An 18,582-nucleotide genomic window follows, 5' to 3' on the forward strand; every position below is an offset into this window, starting at 1 on the left:
TACTCTTCGATTCGGTAAAGTTTTTGTTCCCTTATGCGAACGTCAAGGGCTAATGATCGGTGTAAATTTTTATAGATGCCGTCCAAGTCCCATACTACCGTGAGCATTTTTTTCTCAATTGTGGCGCAACTTTCATCTGTTTGACTTAAAGAACGGGAGAAGTTCGCAATTGGTTGGTCTTTTTTGGATTATACTTGGGAGATAACTGGTCCATTAGCATAGGTTGATGTTAGTAGTTGAATGGAAAGGTTTTGAGAAGTTCGGGAAAATGATGAAAGTATATTTTTTAGGGCATTAAAGGCCTTCAGCGCGGCATCATCGAGATCAATCGAGTTCAACCGTTTAAGATTGTGACGAAAAACACTCTGTCTACCCAAATCCTTTTGCGAGGGACTTGACTCGAGTTTCCAACCGAACCCGACTGCAAGGTACCGACTTTCCATCTCAGTCATAAATTTTCAGGGCCATTTTTACATGATTTCATGATTGCTAGTTATGATATAGTATAATATTTGATACACTTATTGTTAGTCTCGAAATTTGAAAGATTCATTAAATAAAGGTAAAGTAAAACCAAAATTATTCGTATCAATCAGTGCTTTTGACGCATGTTGTTCCCAATTGCTTTAGACTGTTAAGAAAAGGTTATTGTTAACGGTATTGCACCGGCAGAATTTGTGGGGATTATACAATTTTTCTTAGCACAGGTGTCTGTGAGGATTTGTAGTTTGAACCCACTTTTCGTGTCATACGAAGAGATACGTTAGACAAGCGTCGACCATAAAATTGTATACTCCATCATCAAGGCACTTGACCTCTTCGGCAAGTGAATTTTGATCATTGTATGGTGAGGATTCTCGAAATTATAATTTTTTTTTAATGTTCCTGTTGATACTCGCTTGTGGAAGATCCCGGTACCGTTAATGTTGGTTTTATGTGGTAATGCCTCTATGCTTTATGGAAGAAGTTTAGGTTGATGACACCGCCCTCCTCCTTCCAGGGGTTAAAGTTAGATCTGCAGCTTTGCCCTGATTGATTTGGTTTGTTTTTTATTGCTAATCTGACCCCTTGGAATCGGGACATTCCCCTGCAAATCCGTTCGGACGATTGGCCAGCAAAAGCTTTGTATTGAGGAAGAGGGAATCGAGGGCTGCTCGTTTGTCGATAGAGTCGGGTTGAAAGATGGTCCGGGTGTGGGGAATCTCGGTGTAATTGCTTCTTGTCTCCATATTTTGTTATTCTAAGCAAATTAAGAACGACTCATGCATGTTCGCTGGCATACGATCAAGCAGCAGTCTGAGGCATCGACCTTCGCCCCTCTAATAAGAGCATTTAATGCCATTTCCCTTTCTCCACGTATAAAAGCGTTTTCCACTTATTAACTTACTAATTCCTTCCTTAACTCTCACAACTTGGGTCGTCAGAGCCGAAATTGTGTCACCCAAGCGATTTTTTCATTTTTTTTTTTATTAGTCCTGTAAATTTCCATAGATTTGCCAAATTACTTTTTGGCACGCTCACTCTCACGTCCTGAAGACGCCGAACCGGTAACGCCCACACTGTGGAATAATTTTTATATTTTTTTCTCATTTTATTCCCCAATATCTATCGATATCCCAGAAAAATTATGCAATTTGGCGTTCGCATTCACACTGGCTGAGTACCGGGCATCTCATAGTCGGGGAACTCGACTATAGCATTCTCTCTTGTTTTCTGTTAAAATTGGGGGTTTTCTTTTTGATTAAGTACAAAGTTAGTTTTAAAGTTTAGCTAAGCTCCGCTGCCCAATTCGACTACCTTGCCAGCGTTTTGCCTGGCGCTCAGCGGCTCAACTCTTAGCCAAATCCCACAGTGTCAGCACAGTCACACTCGCAGCGTAAGCAACTTTGCCAACGGTACGCTGCAGAGCTCCTGTCGTCCGGTGCTGACGCTGCGATGGAGGTGCGGTAGGAATTGCCCTGCTTGCAGAACAATAATCGGTTCTGCAGTGCTGGCAGCGAGCGGGTTGGGAGGTGGAAGCAAGTGCTGCGTGTTAACTCCTGCCCCTTTATGATCTGCGCCCCGCAGACTAAGTAGCCTAGGTAAGGGGCGGATTAGTGATCACGGTTATATTGTCGGGTTTCGGTAGTTCATGGGTAGAGAGAGGTCCACTTCCTCCACAGAAAATACAAGAGAGAAAAGATGAGCAGAGCCAATTCTGCATCCGTAGGGATTTTCCAAGTTCTTTAAGCGATGACATGCACTTAGTCCAGAGATAGGCGGTTATCGTATGCGGTTACTTGTGTTAGGACAGCCGGCAATGCCATCAGGTTGAGTAGCTCGTGTAATATCGGCCCAACAACTGTTACGACCTCATTGTCATATTAGACGACTAAGTCCCAACTAGACGATGATTTACACCCTGTTTATCGAGCGAGGCTTCCTCACGGGCGCACTGATTATCCGGTTGATATGCGTCTTTGAGATAGTACTAGACCAATGTCTTAATCCTCCTGTCATTTTTCCCGGTCAACGACGTGAACCAGCTTGAAGAGGCCATTGATCCTCCAGAAATTGCCGTGCTGAAGCGGGATATCGGGCCTTCATACGTGTAGCCCACATCTACGAAAGGCAGAGCAAAGCTTACAAAAAATAACGTTTAACAAATCATTGCTATACTTTAGTGTGTTAACAGTGGTATTTTTAGGAGTTGTTTGTTATATGCAATTCTTAGTGTTATAATGTTGTGTTAAAGATTCTTATTAAATTTTCTATTATTTTTTATGTTAGTTACCCGGATCTAAGGAAACGTATCGCCTTTTTTCCTTTTAAGAAAGGTTTTTAAAATTGGCGAGAAGGAAGAGCCCTGAATTCTTGTTTCACTTCCTTAAATCGGACTCATGAAACATTTTTCAGGATTTTGTTTTAATTGTTACTGCCCTGTTTTCCAAGATTGTATGTGACAGGTTATTGAAATTTAGATTTGTTAAGTTCTACCTGCTTTCTACTAACGCACTGAAGTTTTCTAACGTTTGTTTTCTAAAGCCAACCAATTCCTGGTGTTTAGCCTGCTAGCCTGAACAGTACTAGAAGTGTTGGACTAGCTCAGAATCCTTAAAAGTTTTTGAACAGGTATCCAAAAAGGTGGAGGAAAACCACTTCACTTCGATCTTGTGCGTTGGGGTATGGTACAATTCTATTTCTGGCGATGGGAAGTAGTTTAGGACGGTAGGGCACAAAAGTCCCCCTTTTATTTAATTTTTTTTTTTTTTTTTTTTTTTGGGACAGTAAAATAGTTGGAGAGCCTCTTCCAGTCTTCCGCGCAAATTAACCGAAGATTTTGATTCTTAGGGAAAAAGTTCGGCAAATTTGGTAAATTTGTCTATACATCTTAAGTACAGCTTTATATCCAACGTGAATATATCAATGTGAAGTATTTCACAAGGATATGTTGGAGCAGGTGTTGATTGTAATTCCCGTTTGCTTGGATGTCTCTCATATTTATAGAGTTTGCTACATTAGCAAGAGGATAATTGGACGCGTATTGTGCTCGTCATCCTCAGGAAGTATAACTTCTCGATGAACCGAACACATACCTCTTTAGGAACCATATGGGCCCTACGATGTTCCCTTTCAATTGCTCCGCAGATATGTTCGGCGTCGGACAAGTCTACAACCTATCTCTGCGTTAGACGTATTTTAAAGAACTTAAAATTCTCGAAGCAAAGATCTTGAATATTTATAAATGAATTTTTATATATTTGTATTAAAATTCATATTTTAAAAGTTAAATATGATATAGATACCTTGTATATACTGGAATGGATTCTCTTTTTTCTTCCGTCCTTAGATATTTTGATAGCATGTTCCAATTGTTGTCGTCATAGTTAACGGGGAAGGGTCCGATTTCCTCTTCATTAACAATTATAAACATATTTTTGCTTGGAAGGTTTGAAATTAACATTTGCCTAGTCTTATTCATCCATATAAATGAACTAGGATTCACAAAATTTAGACTGTCTTGCCGCGTTAACGCAATGGGGATCCACCAAAGCATACTGTCTTGGTCGGGAACATCATGTAGCCTTTCCCTAAGATATACCTTTTGTTGCACAATTGCAGTTTCTGAATCATAATCTCGTATTATTGTGACAAGAGGTAGGCGGCTATGCTTTAACCAAGACTCAGAAATGCTTAATATACTCAGATCACTATCTAGTGAATTATCTGCTATGGCTTGTGTCGTGATTGCATTCCAGAAGTCAGAGCTTTTATACGTTTTAAATTTGTAGTCTGAAATAAAGCTTTGTATTGCGAGTCTAAAAGTGTATTTTCCTACGGTAAGGCAAAGCATTCGAATTATAAGCTGAACTTTTATTGAGGCAAACTCGTGTTTAATTCCTGTTATGTGCGAGTTGGGATACCTCTTGCTTAACTCATAGTACAATGAGTAAAGAATTGTCATTGGATATTTGCCATTAAACTCTTTTCCGCCATTAATCTAAGGAGTAAAACTTATATATGTATTTTTCAAAAATCGTATTATATTTATTATATTGACTTACTTCAAAAACGATTTCCGACGCAATAAAACTGATTAGCGCTTTATTCACGTTAGCATCAGTCCACCATTCGGGCGTTATCCATATACCAATCCATTGATATATAAGTTCGCGCGATATTTCAAATGCATCTTTCTTTAGAATTTCAGATTCTCTATAAGGATTATGAAAAAATATTAGTAGTAATAATATTATAGTTATTAATATAATATAGTAATTGTATTAGTAATAAGTAATTAAACACACTTACCTAGCTATCAGAATACCACTTGCGCTAATAAATGGAACTGTTGCAAGGCTAGGTATCGCGATAACATCAAGCTTAGTTATGGGGAGCGGGATACTAAAAAACTTTTGAATTGTAGTATGTGCAACATTAAGTTTGTTTTGGATATCCTAGAAGAAACAGAATACAAATATTTAAAAACTGTACTATAACTAAAAACTGAACTAGACTATAACTAAAAACTATAGTACAAATTTTAATTAAATGTAAAGTAAATGATCTGTAAGACCATTAAATAGATTAAAAACAATATAAGTATTGTTTATAAATGTATATTGTCGGAAACTACTACGCCTTACACCTTACACCTACCCTAGGGTTAGAATTTGAAGGGTACTTCATGCCCCTGAAGCCTGAAATACATATAGAACTTTTTGGTTCTGCGAGCCGGATCGCCTTTTACGTGTTTGGTTTGGAGATTTCGATTTAATTGTGGGTTTTTATAGAATCGAAATAAATGAAAACGTAATACTCTTTCCCGAGTATTTCCTGATCATTGCATTGAAACAAAAACCGCAGACTGGATTTAAAGTAAAAGAGATAAAACAAAAGCTAGCTAGTGGAAACGCCCAAGCTAAATTTCAACATTTTTCTGGCTTATCGATAGATATTGGGGAAGAAATTGAGAAAATAAAAGAAGAAAATAAAATAAAATCTTGAAAAGTGTGTACGTGGGACTTAGAGTGGGCGGTACAAAATGAATCAACAAACTTGGGCTGCGTATCTGGAATCTGCATGTTTAATCCCAATTCTCTAGCTTTATTAGTTCCTGGGATCGATGCTTTGGAAATACCATACAAAGTGGGTTATTGTATATTATATTATAAGTATTGTATACTTACCCGTATATTCGAGCTACTTTAAGCTCATAGATATGGAACTTTCGGGAAAAAAAGCCACAAAAATCTTAAGTCATAGCGAGTTTCAGCTTCAGGCAACCCTAATTTTGAATCTATGCATGGCAAAATCTTAGCACATATCAAGTAACAATGACTAAGAGTCATCGATATTTCCCTGAGGTCATCCGAAATAATTCCCTACAGAAAAATGTTTTTCAGGTTATCATTGACATGACATGTCCCCATTTTTATAATGCTAGTAGATGTAGCGTGCAACGGTTGGCAACAGTGCGACCAGAAGAAGATTAACAGGACCTGCATTAACAGAATCGAAAGCTAGTTGACAGAACGGGAAAAAGATGATGCGTAGGTTCAGACAAAGATTAAAGTAAGTAGGAAAAGGAAGAAAAAACAAAAAGGGAGAAGAAAGAGACAATTTTGAGTGCATTGTTTAACAACAATTTGTGCTTGCAATATTCAGACAAATTAGAGGCAGCGGACATTTAAACTAGCCAAATAAGGAAAGTTGCTGCTAGTTCTTCTTTGCGCTCATCTTCCCGCTTGGACCGAATTTCCATTCACGGCTAATGCTGTTTCGTTGTTGTTGCCATGGATGCAAATTCTGAAGAGGGTTACCGCTGATGCAAACAGGCTGGTGGAACGTTAAACGGACTCCCTCTGCATCTGATCGTTGAGCTTCAATAGACATTTAGAAAAATTCTCTATGAGCTCGAAGAACTTGATTTGATTAAATCGAAAGTGATTTCAGTGAAAAGTTTGATGACATTCTAGTAGCTCTTAAATCCTTTGTACGGGGGGAGTTTGAAGCGCGCCTTGCAAATGCTCTACCAATCAACTTTTACTGACGGCATTGTGATTGTGGCCACCAGCAGAGCTCACTTATGAATAGGTCACCGTCGCTGCCTCCTCTTGAGCTACAAAAATTCGCTGGAGGCTATGCTAACTTGGTGAACATAAGTCAACCCACCAGCACGCTGCCGCTATCCCCAATGTTTCAGGACGGTCAGGGCCACGGACAGGGTGACAGTGGCGTCCCGGAAAGCTGTGAACCGAATCATACAAGTATATCGCAGGACAACAGAATAAGCCCCTAGGGACCAGGTCAGCAGAATTGCAACAACAAGGCAACGGCAGCGTTCCATCTCCAAGGTGGAATGGTTAAGCCACCTTACACCATGCCACCGCCAACTGGTATAACGTAAACCAATGTTATTTGGTAAAATGAGTTAAGTTGAAGAAAACATGCTTTGATTATAAATAAAAATATTTCTGCTATAACAGCTTGATTGTGAGAACGCCGGATAAATGCTTGACTCATATTTATGAATTTATTAAGCGTTTCCTACCGTATAAAGTATATATATTCGTGATCTTGATCAATAGCCGAGTCGATCTGGTTATGTCCGTCTGTCAGTCCGTATGAACGTCGAGATTTCAGGAACCATAGAAACTAGAGAGTTAAGCATACAGTTTCCAGTGTCATAGACGCAGCGAAAGTTTGTTGATTCATGTTGCCATGCAAATTCTTACGCCCCCAAACCGCCCAAAACTGCATCGCCCACACTTTGATTAGATATTTTTTTCAACGTTTATTAGTCTTTTAAATTTCTATCGATTTGCCAAAAAACTTTTTGCCACGCCGACTCTTACGCCTACAAACCGCTCAAAACTGCCATGCTAACACTTTTACATTTTTTTCTTTTCATATTTTTATTAGTCTTGTAAATTTTTATCGATTTGCCAAAAAACTTTTTGCCAGGCCCACTCTTACACCCACAAACCTCTTCTTTTTCTTTTATTATTTTCTATTATTATACATATGTATCTTCAGGTTGAGTAAGTGGTTCAATTTTGAACCGAAAAAGGCTTTCAAGACTTCTTAGCAGTAATAGTCAACGTGCGACAACGATATTTCGAGGAAGCCCCAGACAGAAGAAGACGTCGGGGTAGCTTCACTAGACTTGACTTTTTTTCTTCACAGGAGAATTAATACTAATTTAAACAAGAAAGACGGGACCGTGGAGTGGTGAACTCGCCGGCTGGAAGGAGGGAGAGCGGATATTCCCAGATTCCCTGGCAGACTCGGAAGCGGTTGAATTGAATACCTAGGATTGAATAACGCGACTTAGTTTGGGAAGACTACACCTTGGACCCCATAATGGAGAAAGAGGCTTTATCTGTAGGAACGGAAGACTCTCCGTCCTCCGCATGTGGGAGAATGACCTTTTGCACAGGGCGCTTTATTGTGCAGCAAGACGTACGGGTCTGAACGACTCGATTGCTGTCATCAGCTCCAGGAAAGTCCGAAAAGATTCTGCGGAGCCGCCAATTGTTCGCAGAATGTTTCCCATGACCACTAGACTGTCGTCGACTTGGAGACTTGGTCGGAAATGGTCATTTATTGCGCTTGTGGAGTTCTTTAGGATAGCAAGTTCCTAGAAAGCAAACTTGCTGCCGCACAAATGTACCCGCTACGATGCAAGCAAAGGCCGCTAAGAACTTCTCAGTTGTAAGATCGTAGGTGGCTTACAAATGAATCGGCTTCGGTGAAAAACACAATGTTCTGTCGGCAAATCGCCCATCAGATGGGTTTAAGATCTCTTCTTGTAAGTCGTGCAAATCTTACACGAATTCGATGTGGTCTTCACCAGATTTTTGATATTAGGAATCCAATACTTCGATTGGATCAGGCGTACGATTAATGGACTACCGCCGTGAAGAGCTATCTAGTGAGCGAATTGGATAATAATTAGAAACGTAGGGAAGAATTATCGGATGGCGTTCATCATATTGTAGGCCTCTGGAGGCAGTGAGGCGGCCGCATGCCCTTAAAAGGCCGTGTTGATCCATGAATGGAATCAGGTTTAGTAACGGACTGGGCACTGAAAGGGGATTTTTATCTGCCAGATGCTTCTGCTCTTGTCCGTCGGATTTCTTCACTAGTGGGCCGTGAATTGGACGTGATCAAGTACTAGCAGCAGCTCTTTAGGATACGTCGAACTCATGCCAGAACTCCAGTTTAGGAAAACGTTCTAGGAAGTCAATAGACAGGGCCACTCTGGTCCGTGCCCCCAGAGATGATTACCAATTCATGTAGGGATGTGCCTCGACTGGATAGATCCGCGGAGTTTTGTTCAGATCGTGTGCGACTGGTGTTGCCTGCGTTATCTTGGCAACTATGTTGGCCACAAACGTGGTCCAGTTGCAAGCAGGCTTTCGTAACCGGGTTAGCACAACAGTAGAATCTGTCCAGCAGTGGATAACTGAACTGGCATGTTGGCATGTGCGGAATTATTTCACCGAAGACACTCGTGTTTTGGCTGTAAGGAGGCGAGTCGAGATCAATCTCCACGCGGATGTAGATAGCCGCTTCATACGCTTCATCCGTCATGCTCTATGGTTACCTCAGGCTGATACCAGACCCGAACGCGGATCTGGTTGAGGTCGGAATACTCATCTAAGAACGATTGCCACCTTTGACTCATTTCCGTGGTAACCTTATCGTCCCAGTCTTAGTCCTGCAATCTCCTGCATGAACACGGATGATGAACGGAGCGAGCCACCCGTCAGAATCGAACAACCAAGCGATTTGGGTCAAAAATTCTCGCTTTGTATGGCAGGGTTCAAAAGCCAGGAGGGACGAAATAGAATTCCACAGAATACCGAGCGTCTTATGCGGTTAGAACTAAAGGAATTCGACTTTAGAGTCGAGTACCTAAAGGGGAAAGACAATTTTGTGGCAGATGTCCTATCCAGGATAATCATATCCGAACTGAAAAACCTACATTCTTAAGTCCGGAAATAAGGTCATATTTTAAGGAATGTTAAAGACCTTAATTGGAGTAATATGACTCGTTCGGTAAAAGAATACGTATGCTATATTTGAGTCTTTTATTCTAAAGTACGGTCCAATGAGGACGTTCATTACAAACATGGGAGCAGAATATAAAAATTCAATTATAAATTAAATGTGCAAAATTTTAAAAATTGGCAATGTAACTTCTACAGCACAACCAGGCAGTTGAAACAGTAGAAAAAAGCCATAAAACCTTCACAGAATATATCCGTTCCTATATACCAATGTATATAGACAAAACAGATTGTGACGTTTTTTTTTTCCATATTTTATTTCCTGTTCATAAGAGTCAGTTTTCGGCAAGCAAAGAAACTTGCCAAAATATTTGAACAGCATACATAGTATAGATCCTTTGTATAATGTGGATGCAACAGAATCAAAATATAGTTTATAAATAGCATATAAAAAAGCTAATCAACAAAACTGTCTTGTAGAATTGCCCTTTTTAACGTGAAAATAATAATAAATATCAAAACAAGAAAAAATCAAATTTGTATTCTCTACATATATATTTAAATATTCAATACCAATTTTTAAGCAAAAAAAAAATTAATTATTTTAAGAAAAAAAAAAAAAAAATTTAAGTGACTTTATAATATTACGTTATTTTTCAAAAGGAGGGAGATGTACTATATGCGGTTTCTCATGTAATCTAATGTCCACTGACATTAAAGAAAGAATAGCAGCCAAAACCCTTTTTCTAATATTTTTTTTATATTTATACTTTATTAAGGCATACGGGCTAGCTGAAAACCCCTTTTTCCCCTTGGTGCCGGCGCGCCGGCTAACAATAGTTAGCTGTAACCAAACAATAATACAAATATAACAATTAACAATATAACAATTATGAGCACAGCCGGTGGTGTTTTCCTTTTCAGCGTGTAGCACACATTCGCTGATTTGTCACCATTGATGCCAATTTTGCAGCATTTTGCCCATTACGCAAATGTAGATGAGAAGTCCTGAATGCCATCAGCAGCATCGTGTTCGCAGCAGGTCCTGTAGATGACACACACGCCGTCAGCAAATGTGGCCAACATTGACGACGCGGGTAGGCTAACGTCTGGCCGCGGATGTCGTAGCTGTACAGGCAGTAAAGCAGCGGACCAAGTACACTTCCCTGTGGAACTCCGGCTGCCACATTATGCTTATTTGACAGAGCCGAGTAGAATCGTACCGCAAATCTCCTCTTTTCGAGATACGACCTCAGGAGGCCGAATTATGGTGCAGACAGAGTTTTCTTAATTTTAGGCAGTATACCGGAGTGCAACACCCGATCGAACGCCTCACGTATATAGGAAGATGCAGCGCACTCTTCTCTACTCCTTGTTTTCGAAAGCGAATAGGATTTGCTCGACCACTCGGTGTAGTTGTTCCACCGTACAGTGTCCAGTACGAAAACCAAACTGATGCCCGGGCAGGATTCGACTAGGGCGCGATGTAAAACACACTTTGCTCTGTTCCAATCCGCTTTGTCCAGCAGGTGGCGAGACCTCATCCATCTTTTACGTAAACGCCTCTTCTCAGCTATAAGGAGCAGAATCTCTCTGGTGATCGGGATTAGCTGCTGTGGGCCTCTGCACCGGGCTAGGAGTTGCCAGTCTGGCTGCAGCCTTGATATTATGGGTGAGAGTGTCAACAGCTTCTTCTAGGTCCCTTTCTGAGTTTATCGCCGAACTTAGGTTCAGAGAGGACTCAAGATGCTCATGGAATCGTTCCAGGTCAGTATGCCTACCGTTTAGTCGCTCCATCTTGGGATAAGCTGTAGTTGTTGCATCTAGTGTGATTATAAGTGGTAGGTGGTCGGAGCTGAGCTCAGCAACGGACGGTATCTCAGCATGCATGTCCAGTATACCCCTGCTGACAGCAAAATCCATATAGCCTGGTGAGCCTCTACTGCCGTACGGGAATCTTGTAGGACCTCCGCTCGCTAGGGAGCTCATATCTGAGCTTAGGACCAGATTCGTTAGCGCTCGACCTCTTCGATTGCATCTCCCCGCCACAAAGCCAGTGGGATGCATTCCAGTCGCCCGTGACGAGGAGTTTGGAACATTGTTGATCCAGAATGCATTTAAATTCGTCCGTATTCCATATGAACCTCGGAGGGCAGTATATTGCGCAAAAATTAACAGGGCCATGGCCCGTCTCGATGCCTGCAGACGCGAGTTGCACCTTGTCAGTGGCTATTGGTGAGAGGGAAGTGGACTAGGCTGGATTTGACCAGGATCGCTGAACCACCTTTGGCGTTACCGTTGTTCGGATCGTTGGCAGTGTAGGACTCAAATCCAAATATTTTCGGTGCCTGTGCATCCTTGCAATGAGTCTCGCTGAGCAGCAGGACAACGATCTCGTTACATTCCACTTCGGGCAGCTTCGTGAACACGCCATCGGCGTCATTTTGGCGCTTGGAGAGCAGTGAGAGCAGATTGATGATCTGCCCCTGCTGCTGTTACTGTTGTTGCTGTTGTTTCATCATCATCATCACTAATTCCACCTGATTCTCTTGAATCCTTTCCTTCCTTGAATACCTTTATTTAGCGTCTGCAGGATGGCTTCAATGCTGCTGCTAGCATCCGTCGCCACTCCACTTCTGGGTCTGGATCGCTGCATAAAGCTTGTAGTTTGCTGCAACATTTATAATTTGCAGGTTGCTGTCCACCACAGTTGTAGCAAGTGCACAGCTCGATGCGTGGCCTAGTACAGTCCTTGGCTGGGTGTTCGCCGGCACAATACTGCTTACTCATATGGCATAGTATCTTTACTGCCAGAATCTCTCTATTGTTTGCCGCAGCAGCAATGTTCAGGAAGAACATGTTGACTGCCAGAGCTTTTGAGGTACCTGTTGCGTTTCGCCTTAGCGGTGTATGTATGTCAAGCTCCTTGTGACCAATTTTTTCCAGCTTTACCTTGATCTGGTATGTAGCGTACTGTGGTGCAGGCCTTTCACGCATACCCTGAAAGGCCTGTCTCCTTTTAGCTGGTAACTCTTCGTTCTCGAGCCAGTTGACTATGTGTCAGCCGCGTAAATCCTCAGGACACCGCCCATTGACGCCCTATCCTCAACCTTTTTAATGTTCACTATATTTACCCTCCATTACTATAGGAGGTGGCTTGGACTGCGCATTGTTGAGTGAGCTGGTGATACCAGCGGAGGCTGCATCCCACTTAGCGGCAGCAATAGCAGCTTGGTGACTGGTACTGGGCTGGTCACACAGATTGCCAATATCATTATCATTGACGTCTCTTGAATTACTAGACAAGGTAGACCTTTTTTTGGCAAGTTTTTCAGCAATTGCTCGCGAATCTCTCTCGGGCCCACGCCAGCAATTTGCTTCATCAACGTGAAGTCTACTGATTTTTGCGGTGGGCCATTATTTTCCATTTCCTGTTGTGATTTTTAACGACACGAATTTGACAATTTTAAGGCACACCTGTAAGTATGCAACAAATCACCAGGGTCCTAGCAAAGACTTGAACCCTGAGATAGATAAGCTTTGAGCTTCCAAACAGCTGTTTGTGCGATTGCGTTGCAGCTGGGCAGCGCACTATGGGGCCTTTGGCCTGTTTTTTTTACAATAATGTGTTTTTCACAAGTATGCAAATTTGAAGTATTTTAGTATTAATAGATTGGAAATACGTTAAACTGTTTTGTTATAGCCCGCAAATGTTAATTTAACAGTGCACCGTTATAATAACAGCTGTTAAAGTCGGCTGTTGCGAGCTTATACCACGTGGCTTGGCTGCATTGCGCGCAAAATTTAGCTTAACTTTCAAAGTGTTAAAATTTAAAAAGAAGAAGAAGAAGAGTTTAGGTTTTTATTATGTGTTGCTATTTGCTATTTATTGTGTGCGTCTCTTTCTAATAATTTGTACATTTAGCAGGTGGTGTCAAAATGTAGTTGTTTGAAACAAATTTGAACTTTAAATAGAGCTACAACAATTTGTTCAAATTTGTTCAGTAAGTGTTTATATCCATGTTGTAGTGTGTTCAATTCCTAACTCATATCACGTAGTCTCTATGTGCGTTTTTTGCGGGTTTTTGAGAAATTTCATTTTTTAGGGAACAACATCTCGATTGCCAATGGTGCCCTGCTGGAAATGTGGCGCAAGCAAAAGGGTGTTCTTCAAAAGGAAAATGCTATTTTCACTTTTATCAGTGGTCATTTTTCTGATAGCAAGCTAGACTAATGAACGATTAACGAATAATAGTAATAACGAATGTTTTCAGTCAATCTTTTGCGAAATTGGAGAAAATGCGATCGAAAAATAAATGAATTTTCGAAAGTTTATTCAAAGTGGTTAGAAGAACACCTAGTCCTGAAGGAAAAAAAGAATAGTAAAAAGGAAAGGAAATTAGCTGGACGCCCGAAAACGTCATATTATTTAAAAAGTTTGAGTGGCCGAAGACAGCAAGCAGATGAACTCGTAAGGGCGCAGAATCACAACGAACGTCTTTTGATTTAAGCTGCAATGCTAGCTGCACGGAAGCGCGGCCTGCTGTATCTTGCAGACATACTTAAAATTCTTTTGTTGAACCCAGCCAAGGCAAATATAAATAATATCCCATAATATCATCAATAAATTTAAAGAGGCGCGTTCGAAAACATAAGCGACTCTCTTCCACTAGAAGTAATTCTAATGTTAGCTTGCGAATTAGAACCTGACACCGATTCTTCAGACTCTACTGATTGTAAAGAGGAAGACGATTATGAATTTGTATACAATATGGAAATTAAAATTGAACTTTAGAAATATAATATTAAAAAAAAAAAATGGGGCGGAGTTGGGACACGCCCACTTTTCCAAAATATTCCTGGGGGAATAGGCCAAATGCCCCACAGTGCAGCGGAGCCCCAATTCAAATAAAATAACTCTGTCTTTTTTGAATGAAAATTTTTAATTTTCACTATTATATCACTGATAGTGACTGTGTGGGTCACTATTTACTATATATGTGCCAGTATTCTGGCTTCTTTTTTACCGCGAAAACTAATTTCACTTTATCCTCATCTTCTTCACTTAATAAATAATAATTTAAAAAAAAACGTTATCCTCTTTTTCAGCTGCGTATTGTTAGACACGAACCATTTCTCCTGTTGTGCCAAAACATTGTAACACTTTGTTGCAATGCGCATATAAACGTTGGACTTCAATTCGAATGATACGATATGATGATATGTGTTGAATTTAAGGCTTGACCAAAGACACTAGAATAACAAGATGCGTAACGCCATACGATTTTTCGGCACACGATTTTTTCGCCGTGGGTCCAGGCTCTCTAGAGTTTTTGTTCAAGATCGAGAGAGCGGAGAGCGCTACAGCGAACAACTGTATGTGTGCACACGTTTAATTTGACAAAAAATGCACTTCACCTTAGAAGTTCTTAGACTTTAAATCTATATTATTTTTGATCAATTGGCACCATGCGAAAAATTCTTGTTTTGCATTGCCTTAACGTTATTATTATTTAAATATAGCTTAGAAATACTAATAGCCAAATCATAATATCATGCAAAAAAATTTCAAAAATGACTATATTAGAATATTTGTCATTAGAGTATTCAGCTTGCGACGTGTGGAAAATTAATAAGCTTTAAGTTTACTTTTGCATATTTTTATTTATTTTATAAATTTTTATTTTCTACTACTTTTATTTTTATAAAATATTTATTTCTCAATGTAATGTCTTCTTTTTGGAAAATGTATGTTTTAAATTACAGTAGTTATAATAATTTCCCTTGTATTTACTTTAATTATTTAGTATATTTATTAAGTCATTTGACTTAATTAGAATGTACAAAAATTATCTATTTGTATTATTTAAATTGCGCATTATATTCAGTTGTATGTAAATGAACAATTTTTATTATTTAAAATGCACATTAGATAGTTGTTTTTCAGTTTCAGTTTTTTTTTTATATTCCAATTTGATATTTTTAAAAAGAGCGCAATTTCATAATTTTTCGACGAAATTGGTCAAAACTCCAAACATGTAAATTCGTTTTTTTCGATCAGAATTGATTTCGGTCCGAAAATCGTCTTCTAGCACAACACGCACACATATACACGTTCTCGTATCTTGTTTTTACTCACACAAGCAAGCAAATTTTATTTTTAGATTTCTTACGGTCTCAGCGTAAGCGAGCGGAAAGAGAGCAATTTTGGCAGTCAACAAAAAAGTGGCTGCATAGCGCCAAACAAATTTATAGCCGTTACGCATCTTGTTATTCTAGTGTCTTTGGCTTGCTGTTACCGGATATCTCACTCACTTCTTGTGTGACGCGTTGATTATCCAGGTTGAGGTTGAGCGATGGAGATGGAGACGGCTGATCGAAAATCATTGAGTTATTTGTGGGGGCAAAAAATTTGGTAATGTGTTTTGCGTGGATCGACAAACTTTGCATCGCGATCGTTATGGGCATTCCTTAATTTTGTATGTCCTTCTGAGGTAATTAAGATCTGCGAACGCCTTGCAACTTGCGATGTAATGCAATGTTGACTGACAATGTAGGCATTCGGAAGTCGTGTTTATAAATGTATTAGATGAAGAACGCTTTCCTGGTTGTAGCGCCTTCTGCTGGCCTGGTTGACCTGTGATCGTCATATCGGAGTCGACCTTATGCCCGCAGACCATGTTTAATTATGCCTACAGCATAAGGACATTTATTGCCATTTGGACTTACAATACGATCTAGATAGCTCTCAAATATACTCTCAAATGATACCGTGATATCGTAGTAAGCTTAAATGGCTCCAAGTGTAAAGTTATGACCTTTTGTCGTGTCAACCGAATACCGAATTCGTGATCACACGAATAACACTTTAAATGGCGCTCTTTGAACAGAATAACGCCGGTTGATGATACGGGTTGGGTCTGCAGATAGTCCGGACTAAATATTCACTTGCCGCGGTAGGCTAATCGGAACAGGTGGAATCATTGGTTGAGAAACAAGTCGAGACAAATCGGAATTTTCTAAATAATTTTTTTTTTTCTATTATTTGGTTGTGCCAAACTGGACAACACTGATACCATACTCCCATTTGTAAAATTTGTTGTATTGTCTTACAAATTTTTATCAATAAGCCAAATACTTTTGGACATGACTCTCCTATCGATAGAAAGCTAGTACAAAAAAAAAATTGTTAATATCTTGCAAAACTCGACTATAACGTGCTCTCTTGTTTTATATAGTAATTGTTAAGTGTTCGGAGATTTATATTTTGGTCTTCACCTACAACCAATCACAATAATGATTGGTCGTTTTAAGATACACTTATAGTTACCTCGGTGGAATATCTGTTAGCGTAAGAAAGCTAGTTTAAATGTGTTTATATATTTATATATTGTATATAGTGCAAACAAGAATTATTAAAAAAATTTTTTTTCTTGGGGAACATGGAGTTTAGTATCTTTCAGAAAATTTGGAACCTAAAGTTGACTCAAGGCGTAGGTGCCCAATTTTAGTTTCATCGGGCTCCTGGTGTTCTTTTGGGTACCGGTTTCAACATTTAAATCGAGAGGCAAATGTAATCGCATATTTATTGGTTTTAGGTATAACAGTATCTGAGTATCTGGTATCTGATAAAGGGATCAAATAATAAATTGTTTTCGTGTAAAAAATTCTTACCAATATAATGGTTGATGAGAGGTTATTGCTCCAAATATTTATAGCAGGAATATCTGAAGATTTTTGAATTTTATGTTCGTTCCACGTATTCAGTTTTAATATTACAAAGCCAAAAGCATGTGAAGACATTGGCGCAGAGGGATGAAAAAAATCCAAGCTGTAACCACGTAATTTAGGGCTGAAATATAGATACAAGAAGAGCTTTAATTGGGTAAAGAAACTTTTTATTTCTATAAAAAATGTTCTTTTTAAAAATATATAAGTCGGTAAATCAATTCAAAGCTACTGCCAACTATTCCAATTTAACACAACACTGGTTGAGATATGGTGGACGGGAAACAGACAAATGCAAGTTCCCGATTGAATCTTGTACATACTTTTCTGAGTATTAATATACACAGTGGTATATGGGATCCAAATAATCGAAACGTATGCCACCCTAAAACGGACAGATTTCCAAACTGCATGATTGTGACGTGGGTTGACTACCTATGAAATAAAAGGTAATTGTTAAATAAAATTAACTCTCTATTTAGAGTGCCGCACACAGTACTTTGCCGAATTCCTGGGTTTGCTTATTGTGGCCTTGGGAATTAAGATCTTAATGGGATTGTCGGTGGAAATCATAGACGTAAATAAAATAAAATCGTTTTTACTTTATTTTATTGTATTTAAGCGGATTCCATTGGTAAGGTTCCATTTAGGTAGAATCCCAATGTAAAACTGAATTTACAAAATGCATTGCTTAAAACTATGGCTTTAATTAGTGACAGGGACGAGGGCAGCGAAAGTGTACTTTGGCCAGAAATTGCTTAAAACTGTGGCCTGATCTATACGTCGCCGGGATGCATCTTTTGTTTAAATAATTTGGATTGGACAGAGTATTTATGCTGACGAATGAGTTCGCATGCTGGACCCTTTGCTTAAAGGCTTGAAAATTGTTTATGCGCGATTGCGAGAAAGAATTATGTCGCCTGAGAAGCTTAAATGTTTACGTCGTATTAATTCTTTATGACAAATGAAATAATACCCATACCCTCGGGATATACAGGTAGTTGACTGGGGTTAGGTGTCTAGGTTATTTGCTATAGGTTATTTGCTATATCCTTCACGTTTATTGGTTTAGTATCATCTTATAATATCATATCAGAGAAAATGGTATACTAGATCGCAGAGTCTGACTAATTTGTATCGATATGCAATAAATATTTTGGACATTCGGGCTCAGAAGATTATAATTGTTCGTCCTACCAAATTTTAATTAAAGGTGATCACCCGGTTACCAGTAACCTTAATCCTTATTTGTTTCGTGTTACACTTTGATTTGACCTTCCGTTGTGGGATTCTACTCCGCCGGGGAAAATAATTTCCACTATCCTGAAATCCGCGTGTCTTCACCGCGATCCTGCAA

The 18,582-nt window shown here is 39.4% G+C and overlaps 1 protein-coding gene across 5 annotated transcripts in view; it reads right to left on the bottom strand.

Moving 5' to 3' along the window:
• Window positions 1–18,582, bottom strand: part of LOC27208523 (endoplasmic reticulum aminopeptidase 1) — a 51,415-nt gene that overhangs the window by 13,474 nt on the left and 19,359 nt on the right. For 2 of the 5 annotated variants that reach the window (XM_039293168.2, XM_039293169.2), the window contains exons 6-9: window positions 17,172–17,349; window positions 4,792–4,937; window positions 4,545–4,695; window positions 3,786–4,480 (exon numbers count right to left, since the gene is read on the bottom strand). In XM_039293168.2, coding sequence (XP_039149102.1) covers window positions 3,786–4,480; window positions 4,545–4,695; window positions 4,792–4,937; window positions 17,172–17,349 — 1,170 coding nt within the window. Of the gene's footprint in view, window positions 1–3,785; window positions 4,481–4,544; window positions 4,696–4,791; window positions 4,938–16,906; window positions 17,123–17,171; window positions 17,350–17,548; window positions 17,661–18,582 lie in introns of those variants that run through there. The other 3 variants (XM_039293170.2, XM_039293171.2, XM_039293172.2) reach the window with 3 other exon arrangements.

This window comes from Drosophila simulans, chromosome 3L, assembly GCF_016746395.2.
Source record: "Drosophila simulans strain w501 chromosome 3L, Prin_Dsim_3.1, whole genome shotgun sequence".
Lineage (NCBI taxonomy): Eukaryota > Metazoa > Arthropoda > Insecta > Diptera > Drosophilidae > Drosophila > Drosophila simulans.